The sequence below is a fragment of the Carya illinoinensis genome, chromosome 8, assembly GCF_018687715.1.
Source record: "Carya illinoinensis cultivar Pawnee chromosome 8, C.illinoinensisPawnee_v1, whole genome shotgun sequence".
In the NCBI taxonomy this organism is placed as follows: domain Eukaryota; kingdom Viridiplantae; phylum Streptophyta; class Magnoliopsida; order Fagales; family Juglandaceae; genus Carya; species Carya illinoinensis.
In genome coordinates this window covers 11201226-11216785 of record NC_056759.1, presented here as the reverse complement: position 1 = coordinate 11216785, position 15560 = coordinate 11201226, and the positions used below count along the sequence as shown (strand labels likewise).

The window sequence follows — 15560 nt, the reverse complement described above, 5'->3', positions numbered from 1 at the left end:
CCAGCAGCTCGAGATGTGTGGGGAGATGACAGAAGCAAGCTAAAGAAGTGGAACAGCTCCTTCAGTGATTTTCAGCAGTTATGGAAAGAAATGTCTACAAGACTCGACAGTGAGGAGCTACAAATGGCAGCAGTGATGTGTCACCTTCTATGGAGAAGGAGAAATGCTTTTGTCTTTAAGAACCAGTTCATGAGTCCTAAGTCCATCACAACAATGGCTCAGGCTGAAGTTTCAATGCTGAGGGAGGTTAATTCCATGGTTAGTAGAAGGGTGGAGGAAGGGGAATTGTCTGCAGTGGCCAGTAGACAGTGGCAGCTTCCTGAGTGGCCTGCAGTTAAGGTGAACTTCGATGCTGCTTTTGACAAGTCTTTGAATAGAGGTGGAATAGGCATAGTAGTTAGAGATTGTGAAGGACATTAAAGGCATGCCTAACTACACCAAGGAACAAGGTGTTCTCGGCTGCCCAAGCAGAAAAAGCAGCATTGCAAAGGGCATTGGATATGTGTATAGACATGAACTTGACCCAGGTTGTATTCGAAGGAGATGCTAAGGCTATCATAGAGGCTGTCAATTCAAGAATTGAGGATCTTTCGTGGGGCGGCCAAGACACAGATGATTTGCAGAATGAGATGAGGCTTCATCCGGGATGGAAGCTGTCTTTTGTTCACAGGTCAGCAAATGGAGCAGCTCACAATGCTGCAAGGTTAGCTATTAAGGAATCCAACGAGAGAGTGTGGACTGAGAGTGGACCCTTGGCGGTTATAAACTCTGTTTTGAGTGATGTATCTATTGCAATTGCAAGTTAATCAATGAAAGCAGGTCTTCTATCAAAAAAAAAAAAAAATGAAGTCCAAGAAAGTTCTCATGCATTAAGAAAAATAAAAATTTTAAGGTAACATGGATCCAAGCATGTTTACCACAAGTTATGCTAAGATGGCACAACGAACTCAAGCATGGTTACCACAAGTTAAGTGAAATACGGACTCAAGCGTGTCTCACTCCATGTCATGCACGGACTCAATAGTATTTTACTCCATGTTATGCAAGTTAAGTGAAATATGAACCCAAGTGTGTTTTACTCCATGTTATGCAAGTTAAGTGAAACACGGACTCAAGCGTATTTCATTCTATTATACAAGTTAAGTGAAACACGGATTCAAGTGTATTTCACTCCATGTTATGCAAGTTAAGTGTTTCACTATATGATAAGTTATGGGGTGCCATGGACTTGAGCGTGGTTCACCATATGATATATTAAACACAAAATAAACAAGTTATTCATGCATTCACATTACATGTTTGCCATGATTATGTATTTTTCTGCTCATTTTAATGGTGTGTAGACATGCTATGAAAATCTGTGACGATATATGCATGTATTAAATTAAGTTATGATTATAAATCTGTGATAATATATGTTTGTTTAAAGGGACTTTCAAAAAATTAAGTCTATGCTAAACTAAATAATACTTTACGGTATGATGTGCTATTTACTGAGTATTCGAGTGATTTTGTTGTTGTTTGTCTTTTTGTTTTCTTCTATGCTTTATTGCCATAGATGGTGATTATGATGACACAGAGCTGGATGGCCAGGAGTAGTTATAGTATAAAGACTTAGAGAGGAATATGTGTCAATTACACAATTATTAACTTTCTTTTACGTCATTTCAATAACTAGTCTTATTTAAGACTAGTTTATGTTTTACTTTATTTTCACTTTCAAGTTCTAAAGACCATTTATGTTCTTTTCAATTAATTTTTAATAAATGAGGTATTTCAGCATATTGAGTATCTTTACCGGGCATTATGTTATGTATGTTAGTAACGTCTCTATCCTATAGGAACAGGGTGTTACAATAGTAAAAGATGAAATATGTCCAATATGTAGTAGGGAAATAGAAAACATCCAACATGTATTATGAACATGCCCTGCAGTTAGTGATGTTTAGGCGGACAAGAAAAATTTACTACAGAAATAGAATTGTGATCAGGACGTAGAGTTTCTCTGTCTATGGGAGAACTGCAGAAGCATATCTAGAGGGAGTAAATGGAGGAGCTAGCAGTTATATTTAGAGGCTTATGGATGCGAATGAACAGATTTATTTTTGAAAGTAAATTTGAAGATCTTGCTACTCTAATTCAAAGGGCCTTGGCGAATTTAACAGACTTTTGGGAGGCACAAAAGATTGATAAGGGGGTGGAAGCAAGGGAGCTGTAGAATAAAGTAACTACTAAGTGGAATGCACCACCTAAGAATACTACAAAAGTCAACTTTAATGCTGCAATAGATTATAATAATAAGAAAATGGGAATTGGTCTAATAGCAAGGAAAAGTAGGTGTGAAATTATGTTCTCAGCATGTACAAGCAGACCTTTTATTGGTCCTTTCAGTATGGCTGAATGTTTTGCACTGCGGAGGGCAACGGAATTATGTCATGATATCGATATCAAAGAGGTGATTTATGAAGGAGATGCAAGGAGTGTCACTCAAGTTGTTAATGGCAAGACTCAAGACTAGACGGGTTTTGGGCTGCTGGTCGAAGACATCAAGAATACCCTATCTATGAGAAGGCTGGAAAGTTCAATTTATTTACCGGGTGGGTAATGATGCAGCTCACATATTAGCCAAAAAGGCAGTGCATATGGAGGACGATAGAATATGGATGGGGGAAGGACCAGTAGACATTGAGGCTATTGTAAGGAAAGAATTATCATGTATAAACTGATTTTGAATTATTAATGAAAGGAAGGTATTAAAAAGAAGAAGAAGAAGTGATCTATCACTAAACCCAAAACAGTGATCTATATATATACCAAATCAATAACAAGACAACATTATGTAAGAAGCAAAGCAAACTCATGAAAACTAGCTAGGACATTTAGAAATTCTAGTATTGACAAACCAAGCTCGATCCAAACCAGCTTTAGAGAAGAGGAAAACGAAAGGATCAATACATTGAGTACAACCAGTGGCTCTCAAAGTAGTTGAGTACTACTAAAGAAGACATTTAAAAAAGTAATTAGCAAGTTTTGAGTACTTCATTTTTTTGTTTATAATTTTAAAAAATATATTTTTTTATTAGAGTTTTAGATTTATATATCTTTTTTTTTTTTTCAAAAAGAGCACAAGAGAGTCGTACACATTTTAAAACTCTATATATTATTTTTCTTTTTAAAATTTTCAAAATTATGATATCAACTATAATTTTTTTTTTTAAAGTTTTTTTTTTTTAAAAAAAAAGAAGAAGAGAGAATGAAATCATGATGGTACGTGGATAAGAAAGACTGCATGTGAACGCGTCATCATGCACATGAACAAGTGGACGTCAAAACACACTTTTTTATCTGCCACGTTGGCTTCACCCATTAATTTAAGCAGCTGCCAGTTTGCCCCTGTGCCAGGCCAGTGGTTCCCAAAGCACCCTACAGAAAAACATTAATATAACATTAAAGTTGGATTGATTATATAATCAGGGATTCAAAACTTTAAAGGGTTTCCTAATTAAGCATTAGCTAGCTAGGCATGCAGCTAATTCTAAGCATTTTGTGAGCACATGGAGAACATGTATGTTAAGCTAGCATTATCACTATAAGAAAAATGGATAATTATGATCAATTTATAACAACAAAAAATAATCTTTTCGTTGTTATGAATTGGTCGTAATTATCATTTTTTTTTGTAGTATATCTACACACATTAGAAATGGAATATTGAGAATTCATGGTGATTGTTTATGTTACTTACATGGTGGTTTTCATGTATTAGATGATAAGTGTCGTTATTCATTATGATGGAGAATTTGATCGTTTCAGCCACACCAATTTATGTGACACATTTTAGTTTACGTGATTAAAAATAATAAAATATAATTTAAGATGAAGAGTAACATCTCTATGCTCCATTTTGAACCCTTTCTTCTACATGACATGTGTGTAATTCAATTTTGACCATCTTAATCATTCCATTAATTAGTAAATTGTTTTAATAATTTAGTAAGTATAGTACCATCATGTTAGTACTAATTACCGAATGCCACGTATACATAGTCGAAAATGAAAGGAAACAAAATAGTAATGGAATAACTTAATATAAGAAAAGGTTAAAAAAAAAAAAAAAAAACACGCTTCAAAGGACAAAAGTTGACTTGTCCCGTGCCATAGATTCTATACACTTGAAGCAACACAAGTGGCTAATGTCTGGTCTCAAACGCAATGCCTATATATATATATATATATATATATAGGTTGCACCTAAATGTTGGTTGTGTGGTCATGTGACCCATGCATTTAGCTGTACTGTTGCGCCGCCCATGTGTGGCATGAGTTTTGACCAAGCGTTGCCCAGGACATTAATCGAGGCAAGTGTACTCTTGTGCTGCTCGACCCAAGACTTGTCTATGTTGTAACCACAACGTCTCAATTAGCTGTCTCACCTAGGTTAATTACCTAGGCTTTTTTTTTTCTTCCTCTAATTAATGGAATTTCTTTTACACTTTTCACATGTGGAATCAGTCATTGGTGTTGGTTTGAAACTCTCAAATGTGTATTTGAGAGAAGCACTAAAAGATCTATCAATAATGCAGGTCTATTAGGCTAGGGTTCGGTCCACGCATGCATGCTGCATGCTTGTCATGCCGTACCACAATTTGCTCGTGTTTATCAGTATAACTATTAAAAATAAATAAATAAATACATACCAACCAAGGGACACGAAAATAACATCTTAACAATATATATATATATATATATATGATACCATAACTGCGAAATTAAGTGAAGATAAAAGAGAAAATGAATTCAAAGATTAATGACAAGAATTAAACATGAATAGAATATATTTAGAGTCTCAGACTGCCGACGCATGAAATGCGATATAAGAAAATAATGATCCAAAATTTTCAAATATTATTAATTGAAAGTAAATATATAAACAAAAGACTTACAAGCTGAATATAAAGAAAAGAAGAGAAGGAAGGTGAATTTAGACTTGCAAGTAATTAGGTGAAGCAGTTTTTGCTGAAGGTGAGTTCGGCTAGAAAGTTCTCCCTAACAAATGAAACGAAGCGCCCTTTTATAGAAGAAGGAAGCGATTTTACAAATAGTGGATCCCATAAATTAAGGGATGAACAGTGAACAGTGAACAGTGACTTTTTTGCTATTCACTTTTCAGAAGCATGCATCCGTCGAAAGTAGTTTTGTCTTCTTTCGCCGAAAGTGAAATATTCTTTCTGCACTCAAAGCACCGAAAGCATTTCTGTCTTCTTGTGCTGTCTCTTCTGTGCCAAAAGCAACTGTAATGAGTAAACCATCTTTCCACTCCCAAAAAGTTGAGACTCCGGGGTTAAAAAGAGGCCAAATGGTCGGGCATGATTCAATTATCTCCCAGTCTAGGGGGATAATCTTTTGAGTCATGACCAAAAGTATTGCTGCATGGAGCAGAGGCCGCCGAGTCTGTTGACGAAGCTTCTGACTCATTATCTGAATCTTCACTGTTGAGGTTTCCTTCAATGGATTTTTTCAACAGTTCAATTTGTTGTAAAAGTAAATCCTACTTCTTCAATCTGTCAGATTTTGAAGAAGAGGCTGAATCTGTAGAATTCTTTTTTTTGGCTGAAGATGATTTTTTCTTCTGCTTTGATGAAGAACTCTCTGAACCAGAAGCTTGATCACTTGAACCTGGAATGGCTGGATATGTAATCAAAGTTTGAGTTGGGGTGGGGGAAGGGAATTCTTGTTTATCCTTAAGATTAGGAACAACAAAGGGAAAATCAACTGAAATTTTGGAAATAATGTCATTTGTAAGGGGAAATTTATCCCACCATTTGACAAAATACTGGCGAATTAGGATATGATCTTTTTTAGTGTATTGCCATCTACAAATCCAGGGAGTTTTGTATTTGGCACAAAAATGGAGTAAGGGCGGGAGTAAGGTGTCTTGTCCTTTCATTTTTGATACACTAGAAATAGTATAATGCTTGATAGCCTTCTGAAGACCATCAGGAAATAATTCATCAATGGGGCCAAAGAAATGCCACCATTTTTTAAACCACAAAGGAAAAGATTGCTTGCAGTTCTTGTTGAAATTGAAGAACCAAGAGTGCTGCATAACTGATGTTTGAAATAAAGGAAACTTTAACCAGGCCTCAATATAATCATAATAATTATACTGAGTGTTAGAATCCTTGATTATTTTGAAGGTAGAAGGGTGGGTTTCCCATTCTTCTTCTGTCATTACGGAAATAATAAAACAATTGTGAAAGATGATCTTTGAGGGATCAACTTTATAATAAATGGGTTTAATGGAAATGGAACGGGTACTGACCAAGATTCCAAGGTAGTAGGTGAGGTTTTTATTTAGATCTTCGGGGATCCAATGAAAATCTCGGGGAAAATAATCAGAAGCAATTTGGAAGGGATCTGTTTTTACCGATTTCTCAATGTAAAACAGATTCTGAAACCAAGCTTTCAAGAAATATTCTGCTTTGTTGGCAGAAGGAAATCTGGGGTTTACCGTAGCCAGAGGGTTCACATACGGATCGTATGGTATGGCTAAGGTGGAAGCAAATGAACTAGGGGGAATAGGTCTAGGAACTTGTCCTAGACTGGTAAATCTGTTGGCTATCTCCAGTGGGGAGGAAGCCAGGATAGATGCAGATGTCGGAGGCATAAGCATTGGTAAAACTGGTCTGGGAGGTGGCAAAGTAACAGGTAGAACAGGTTTCTTCTTCTTACTCATGTTTTCTGCAAGAATTCACGGGTAAGAAAATCAGGGATCAAATTATCAGAACCTTTGATAAATTCAATATCATAATAAAAAACACTTAAAATAGCTTGCCATCGTGCAAAAATCTGTTTTGATGCAATGTTTTTAACATCTTCTTCTAAAACAGTTTTAGCAGTTTTGCAATCAATGTGTAAAAGAAAATGTTGATTAAGCAAATCAATTTGAAATTTAGAAATACATAGTACTACAGATAAAATCTCCTTTTTAATAGTACTATAATTATGCTGTGCATGGTTCCAAGTTCCAGAATGGAAACAAACAATTTGTTCAGAAGAACCTGGTGAAACAATTTGTTTCAGGATGCCGCCATAGCCTGCGTCTGAGGCGTCAGTTTCGACAATCTTGAAGCTATTTGAAGTAGGAATTCCAAGACACGGAAGAGTTTTGACATGTGTCTTGATTTGTTTAACTATGTTGGTGTGAACATTAGTCCACGGAGAATGATTATAACGCAATCTCGCAAAGAGAGGGCGACATTGTTTTCTCATATCCTTGTAGAAATCTGAAATGTAATTCAAAGAACCAAGAAACCTTTGGAGCTGATTTTTGTCAAGGATGACATCAGGAAATTTGTCAGCAAATTCAATGGCTCTTTGGATGGGCCTGATTTTGCCTTCAAAGATGTCATAACCAAGGAATCTGATCTTGGTTGGAAACAGTTTGATCTTTTTTGCAGAAACAACAAGTCAATTTCTTTTGATGATCTCAAGAAACGTTTTAAGATGTTTCCAGTGCTCATCAATTGATTTGGAGAATACAAGAATATCATCTATGTAGACGATGGTGAAATCAGTGAATGATAGAAAGATATCATTCATAATATTTTGAAATTCACTAGGAGCGTTTTTTAGTCCAAATGGCATGACGTTCCACTCATAGTGACCAAACGGAGTAGTGAAAGCAGTCTTGTACCTGTCTGACTCCCTAATTTGGATCTGCCAAAATTCAGACTTAAGGTCAAACTTGGAGAAAATAACTGCATCACTTAACCTATGAACCAAGTCATTCTTGTTAGGGATGGGATACCGAATCCACTCTAACACTTTGTTCAACGGTTTGTAATTAATGATTAAACGGGGTGTAACTCGCTCAATCTCAGCATTTTTCTGAACATAAAAAGCTGCGCACGACCAGGGTGACTTTCTATGCCTGATGATATTCTTAGCAAGAAGATCCTGGATTTCATTTTTACAAAACTCCAGAGTTTCTCTATTCATTTGAATAGGTCTTGTTTTGGTTGGAATTAAGTTTTCAGAAAAATCTTTAGCATAAGGTAAAAAAACATGTTTCTTCCTATACCAGAAAGCATTAGGAAGTTCCGAGCAAATTTCATAAATAAAAGTTTTTTGAAAATCTTCAATTTTGGATCTAAGCAAGGAATCATGCAAATTATTAGAAACACGTTTGAACTTGATTTCTTGTTTAAGAAAATCTAAATGTTTTCTTTTTGCAGAAAGCAAAAACACATATCTTCTAGCAGTGTCACATTCAAACTTAGAAGCAAACTTAAACTTAACTTTCTGTCCAAAGGGGTCGGTGGTGATCCCATCGGCTTCAGAAAGAAACGGATAAATCATGTTAAGAAAATGCATACCAAGAATAACATCATGGGTCAAATTCTTAACAAGCACAAAAGGAATTTTAAAACAAACATTGTCCTGGCAAACATGAGCTGTGTTCAACTCATAACGAATCTTCATCTTAGATCCGTTTGCTGAGAATAAATTCTCTTCGGACTTTTCGAAATAGGAGGTAGGCACCAAGCCTTCGCGGATACAGTTAAGATCCGCTCCTGAATCAATCAAAGCAATAGCAGAGAATTTGTATTCATGATTAACAATACCATTTCTGTGGAACAGAACGGTGAATTAAACAAATATCCTTAGTTGGACTAGAGGGTTCAGCATGGTCTGACTGGTTTGATTCTTCACCAGAAGGACATTCTTGATCAAATTCTTTATCCAACTTTAAACATGCTAAATCTTGTTTAAAAGAAGCATTCTTAGATTTGAGATTTTTGATCTCTTCTCTGAGTTCAGTAATCTCTTTTTTGACAACAGATACTTCATGCTGCAAATCCTTTAATGAAATATCTTTGAGTTTTTGTTTTTGAAAGCGTCCCAAAGTTTCTTCAAAAGAAATCCTGCCCTTGGAAGTCGATGGCTCTTTACGAGTCATCGTTTCCTTAAGCTTCTTGAGATATTTCTCTTTAAACTCAGGATCTTGAATCTGTGAGATAATAGAGAGGAGCATGTTTTTGTGTTCCTGCTCTTTACTCAAAACAGGTCCTTGTTCTCTTCCTCCGTCTAAAACATTGATTGTTTTGACTTTAGAAATACAACAAGAATCAATGCAACCAAGCTTAATATTTGGTGAGTTAAGATGATCAGAGTCCGAGTGGTAATCAGAGCCACTAGAACTAAATTCATCATCATCCGAAGATGTAGGAGATCTATGTTCGAGTAAACGAAACAGATCTTCTTGATCAACGGCATTGATATTTAACTCATTAAACTTTTTCTTAAAACCTTGTGGCTTCTTTGTACACTTATTCACATAGTGTTCAGGTTGGCCACAATTAAAACACGTTACCTTTGTAGGGGCTTTTGAAACCTTTTTCTGAAATGGTTTCTTTCTTGAAATCGGTTTTGAAACAGGTTTTTTGTAAAACTCCTCATGGGATCTGTTATAGTTCCTGCGAGGTTTTGCAAACTTTTTAGAACTTTTTCTATGCTGTACAGATGGAGCAATAGGAGGAAAGCCAAATTGTTCGCAAAAGTTTCCAATCTCGTATTTGGCTTTCTTTCTATCTTTCATCTGTTGAGTAATCATCCTCTAATCATTGCACATACTAATACCAAGTTTCTGAATAATACTTACAATGTCGTCGTAAGTATAATTATCATAATTCAGATAACCCGTAATATCAGTAAGTGAGTCATTTACCTTAATGGCGAACAAACGAGGCAATCCATCAATGAACTTCTCTTTCCAGTAAGGTTTTTGGGAATCTTCTCTAAGCATAACACGAGACATAAAAACATCTTTATACCAATGATAATCAGACATTTTATTCCATCGTAAGTTATTCAAATAATCAAAAATTCTATTTGTGATGTTGGAAGGAGTTCCAACAAAATGTTTAACTATGGTATAAATCAGAGTATTGACACCATCAAGAGATCCGTTGGTTCCTTCCCTTCGGTTCTCTTCAGTGTCTAATATGGGAAAACCATTTCCATCTCTTTTGATGGCTGAACGAATGGTTTCCCTGTCTTCGGCAGTGAGATGTTTATCCCACCAAGCACGAAGCATCCCTGAAAATCTACTGGTCAGGATATCAACAATCTCAGTCTGGCTGAGTTTGTTGTTGAAATAAGAAATAGCGACCATAGACATACGATTCAGAGTACTGAGGATTTCTTGCTCAGAGAATCCATCAATATTCCATTCATACATTTGGTCGGCAGATACGGAGAATTGAGAGTGAAAACCTCTCTCTTCGTACTGTAAATCAGGAAGAGTGGGTCTAGAGTACCAGTTTTTCATAAGACCTATTGGTTTAATGTCTCTCGAATATATCCTGGCAAGTTCGGGTTTTTCAACTTGAAGACCCTGAAATTCTTTTTCAAGTAAATCAATTTTTTGAACTAAGGAATTATCAGATAAAGAAACATCATTATCAGAATCATTCCAAGTATGCACAGAAAAATCATCGAAATTAATCCCTTTTCTGTCTATTGTTGAAACAGAGGGTTTTTCTTGCTTAACTTCAGCAAGCAATTGATCAAGTTTAGCCATAGTATTGGTCACTCCAAAATGGATCTTTGACCTATCTTCTGGCAGGATGATCAAAGGTTTTTCAACCATTTTTAAACTTGTTGAAGCAGGTTTTTCCAAAACAGGTTTTTCAATTTTATCCTCTATACGGTCGAGTTGTTGACCTATTGTATGGAGGGTCTGGTTAACGAAATTGTTTTGTTTTATGATCTTTTTTGTTTCAGCTAAAACGTTTTCATTCGGACCTGGATTCGAGATTTTAAAAGGTGAAGCTTTCATTTCTTTTCCTTTTACTGAAACAAGGATGGTTTCTAAAGGAGGGTGGCTAGTTTTCACAACTTTCTTGCCTTATTCTTTAGTAAAACTTGATTTTAAAACATTCAAATACTGTTTTGAATTATCTTTCTTTGAAACATAATGATTTTCAAGGAAATTGAAGAATAAGATGTGCTTGTTGTCCTTGTACATATTTTTCTTCCATTCTTTACGAATCTTCTGTTTCTCAGAAATTGAATAAATCCTATGATAAGTTTTTCGCTTATCATGGTTTTCTTTAGACATAAAATCTGCATGTAAATTGATCATATCAATCACAAGTAATTCAGAATCCAAATCATCCAATGCTTTATCCAAAACCATTAGATTGGAATGGATTGGAGCAACCATATCAGAAGCTGTAGGAGATATTGACTCGACATCGTCTTCTACTTGTACTTCTTCCTTTATGGATTTACCTTTGAATTTAAGATCATTTTTGGTTGAATAATAAGCAGAGGTAACTTGGGACTTAGTTGAAATTCCTTCCAACTTTATGTCTTGGTCTGAGGGTCCTTCTCTTGAGTGAAGTTCCCTAATCATAACCGGACGAGTAGGATTATCATGATCCTTCAAGTATCTTTCGAAATTTTTATCTCTTATATCTTGGTCCGAACTAAACGAAGACCTAAAACCAGCAAAAGAATTTATTCTTTCTTTGATTAGAGGTTGGTCAAAAGAAATCTTTACAGTACCATCAAGATACTGTTGGATATATATATTTCTTCCTAGTTATAAACTGTATTGCATCATAAGCATTAATTAATTAAATTGAGGAGTACATTGCCCCACTAGCTACCATGTATATATATATATGTAGCTAGGCCATGATATATATATATATACACACACATATTATATTATCCAATATTGAGGGGATAAGCTCATGATCTCTTAATTACAGTAGTACTACTCTAAAACTGGCCGCGGCCACGGTTGCATTTTCGAAACCACACAATCCAAAGATTTATTAATTAGTATATAATACAGGTAGCTTTTTATAATGACTTGCTAGATGTAGAACCCACTACATGCAAGCACATGCGTGCTTGCATGTTCTTGAGAGTTGAGCTCTTGCCTTCGGCAAAAAGATAGCAGGCGGGGGGACAACCCAAACTATTAATATAACGGCAAGTCATTTAAGTCTGGAAACAGGATATAATAGGCAGCAATTAAAGAAGTAATTCTCTACAAAAGTATTCAAGTTTGATATATATATGTTATTGTAATTTATTGATGCCATTTTATTCATGTCATGCCGGTGATCATGAGATCATGCATGACAGCTTGGGTATGGTGGATATATATATATATATCGTGGTTCGACTTGGCTAATCCCTACTATAGGTTCACTAGAATAGATAAATCCCTTATAAGAATGAAGATGTTATGATATATTTGAGACTGATCACCTCTTTTAATGAGATTAGAAACTTAATTAATTATCATGAGAAGACCCATCATCTAGAGACCCTTAATTAATTAATTAGCTGGCATCCCTACCTTTTGTCAATATTCCCGAAGGCCATTTGCTTGTATTAGTTACTTTTTTTCTTTATTGGTAGGTGTGTCTTGTCTAGTCATATTGTGTTATGCATGTTTCCCGTCTTTTTCATGATAAGTTTTTCACATGGAGTTCATGGTAGTTAGATCACGTTTTTCAACGACGAAAGTACGTACTACTTATGAAACCAAGAGAGATGGTTTGATCGATCGTGGACTGTTTTCGAATGTTAATTTTGATCAATTAGCTAGCCCGAATTTCCTTACGCTGTAAACGGAGTCATTGATCATTCAGTACTAAAATTCCAAGGTAACGGCGCACCCAGTAAATTAAAGCAAAAGATCCTGATCGATCAGTATATCAGTACAAGAAATCTGTGCTTTTGCGGCGAGGTAATTTGGCCGCAAAAACATCGTTTTCTTGTAGCGTCGATGATCATGAGTCTTTATAAGCTTGGTATCTTCGCCTTATATATAGTATTGGTGACGAAGATGCATGCATCTGTGTCTTTTAAGATTTTCCAAGTTCCGTCGGCGTACTATGAACCAGACAAGTTAGGACATGCATCATGATTTATGGATACGACACGACGTCTTTGAAAAACAGTAATCATTTTATACGAAAGTTGGTTCATGAATGTCAGAAGAAAATCTCTACCTTATCCCAACATTAGGATCTAAATTGTCGACGTTTCTTAGCGCAAATATTTCGAAGCAGCAAGCACATAATTAATTAATTTTCTCGTAGTTTTATACATGGGTTTCCTGTCTGGAAACATGGCTATAACGACCAAGAACCGGCCTAGAGGTATAGAAATTTTGGAATGCCATGTTTTCTAAGCTGGAACGAGGAAAACTAGGACCCTAATTCCCATTATACATGTGCATGAATTTATAAGAAAGTGGGGGAAAGGAATAATCCAGGGTGTTTCCATGAGATGGGAGGGTGTGGAATTGTGATGAAAGGTGGTGGGTTTAGAGGGGTTGGGTGGCTAAGATCAAGAATCATGTGGGTGCATGTGAATTGAGTTGAAGAACATGATGTCCCAAGGCACAAGCAACATCTTAGGTACACTTGGCTTCCTATGAGTAGTGTTCCATTTCCTTGGCCGCCTTCGAAGAAACTGTGTATGGAGCCCACTCTTTCATGCATGCCTTAAATAATTTGTGTATGTTATCCCCAATAGGTCACCCACCCATGTCACAACTTTTCATATAAAAAGCACTCATTCTGCCATTTGGGTCTAGGGTATATTGTCTTGGGCGACTAAAGTTGTAAGCTAGGTTTGCTTAAAGACTTGATTTCCAAAGAATTTAAGCTGGTGTTTTGATTACTGAAAGTCTTGAAATATGGGAGTTTCTCCAGTACAGTCCCTACTTGTTGCCCTTAATATGGCGGGGAGTATGCCCCAAGGAAATGGGCAAAGTTGCAGTGCAAATGGGTGTTTGGGGAGCAAAGTAGTGGAAGTCCAAGCTGCCAAGAGAAGATGGCAAGGGAAGAAGCAAAGGATGGCTAGGAAATATGCAAGACATGTCAGAAGCAAAAAGGATTCGGCCAGGATCTTGATGATGAAGAAGACAGCACGCCTAGGACGTTCAAGGAAGCATGCAAATAATGGGATTGGGAAAAGGGTTAGAACCTTGAAGAAGCTCATTCCAAACGGCGAATCCATAGGTAATTTGGATGGGCTTTTCAGAGAGACGGCTTATTACATTTTGTCATTACAGATGAGAGTGACAGTTATGCAGACTGTGGTTAATGTATTAACAAATTCTGACGAGTGATCCATTCATCCTGTAAAGACTCATGTAATATTTATTTTTCTTCTTTTTCTTCTTATTTGTATTTTTTACCCCCTTTTTTATGCTTAATTTGCCTTTCCATGTGATTCATAGAAAATATAGGAGCTTGAGTATTCATGATGTTGTGATCTAGATTTAACAACGCTAGTTTGGTCATTTTATTTCGGGAAATTAGTGATTAATTTGATATGAACAAGTGAGCAATTAGTGGGATGTTTTTATTTTCCACTTAATTTGATGTTATCAGACTTTATATATATTTGTGTGTGTGTGTATAATGAACGGATAAAGTGGAGATCTAGAGACAACTAGATGCAGAAAAAGTAATAGCGGAAGCAAATTAGAGTCAAAACATAAACGAAAATCAGCAATCACACAAAGACACCAAGATTTAAGTTTGGCTTCAAATGATAACCTATGTTTACTAACAGAGTCGATCTTCAAAAGAATTGACTAACAAAGATGAAGTACAAGAGAGGTATCACAAATTACTCTTCAAATCCAAAGTCCCAATACACCCAATGAGCTATCAAATATCACAAAACGAGTTCTCTTTCTTTTCTGGCCTCACTCACCTTGTTTTTCCTTACAAAAATATGTGTACATATATATATATATATATGTATATCAGTGCAGGAATTAAGTTTTCCAAACATTCGCTTGAGAGGAGTGTCAAGCATGCATCGAGCGTAGTATTTGTCTAAAGTTCGTTTAAGTGGATTGTCGAGTGGATGTCGAGCGAACAATTTCTCTAAAGTTTGCCCAAAACAAGGTCGAGCCACAATCAAGTCAAGTTTGTGAATTGGCATTTCAACAAGAAATCAAGCCACCATCCACCTTGACTTGAATTTCATCAAACCTGAACAAAATGAATTCCACCAAATCGGATAACACCACTTGAAAACAAAAACATCAATGCCCACCAAAGATCGAAAAATAAACTCCTCCACAAATCCCTAATAGAAAAACGTCTAATATCTTTGAAGAACTCAATTTCCATCAAAAAATCTTCAATTCCATAAAATTAACAACTTGACTGAATCAGAGGTTTGGTCATAATGAAGAATCTCAATCTCTTCACACAAAGAAAAACGCACTATGACACTTGAACAATAGTTTTTGTATACACACGAAGGCTAACAATAAATATTCTTTGTCAAATTAAGTATACCACAAAGTCTACATGGGCATATCCCAAAGGTGGCCAAACTGCCTCCTCTATCTACACGACGAAACTGTAGACTTGCTCTCACTATGCGCTACTGCCAAAATCAAAATCATGCTCCTTTCCAATAGCATGATTTAGAGTAAAACCTACACTCTATTGTGAAGCTCTCCCAGCAACTCCACCTTTCTGCTGTAACCTTGCTCTCTT

At 36.0% G+C, this 15560-nt stretch overlaps 1 protein-coding gene across 1 annotated transcript; it reads left to right on the top strand.

Annotated features, from left to right (window-relative positions):
* The first annotated feature begins 13604 nt into the window (after nucleotides 1-13604).
* LOC122319267 (transcription factor UPBEAT1) lies at nucleotides 13605-14418 on the top strand. The gene has a single exon (XM_043137259.1). The coding sequence runs from the start codon at nucleotides 13733-13735 to the stop codon at nucleotides 14165-14167; it is 435 nt and encodes a 144-aa protein (XP_042993193.1). The 5' UTR covers nucleotides 13605-13732; the 3' UTR covers nucleotides 14168-14418.
* Nucleotides 14419-15560: the final 1142 nt, after the last annotated feature.

Excerpts from the sequence above, each read along its gene's own strand:
- LOC122319267 (XM_043137259.1), top strand. The coding sequence starts at position 13,733 with ATGGGAGTTTCTCCAGTACAGTCCCTACTTGTTGCCCTTAATATGGCG.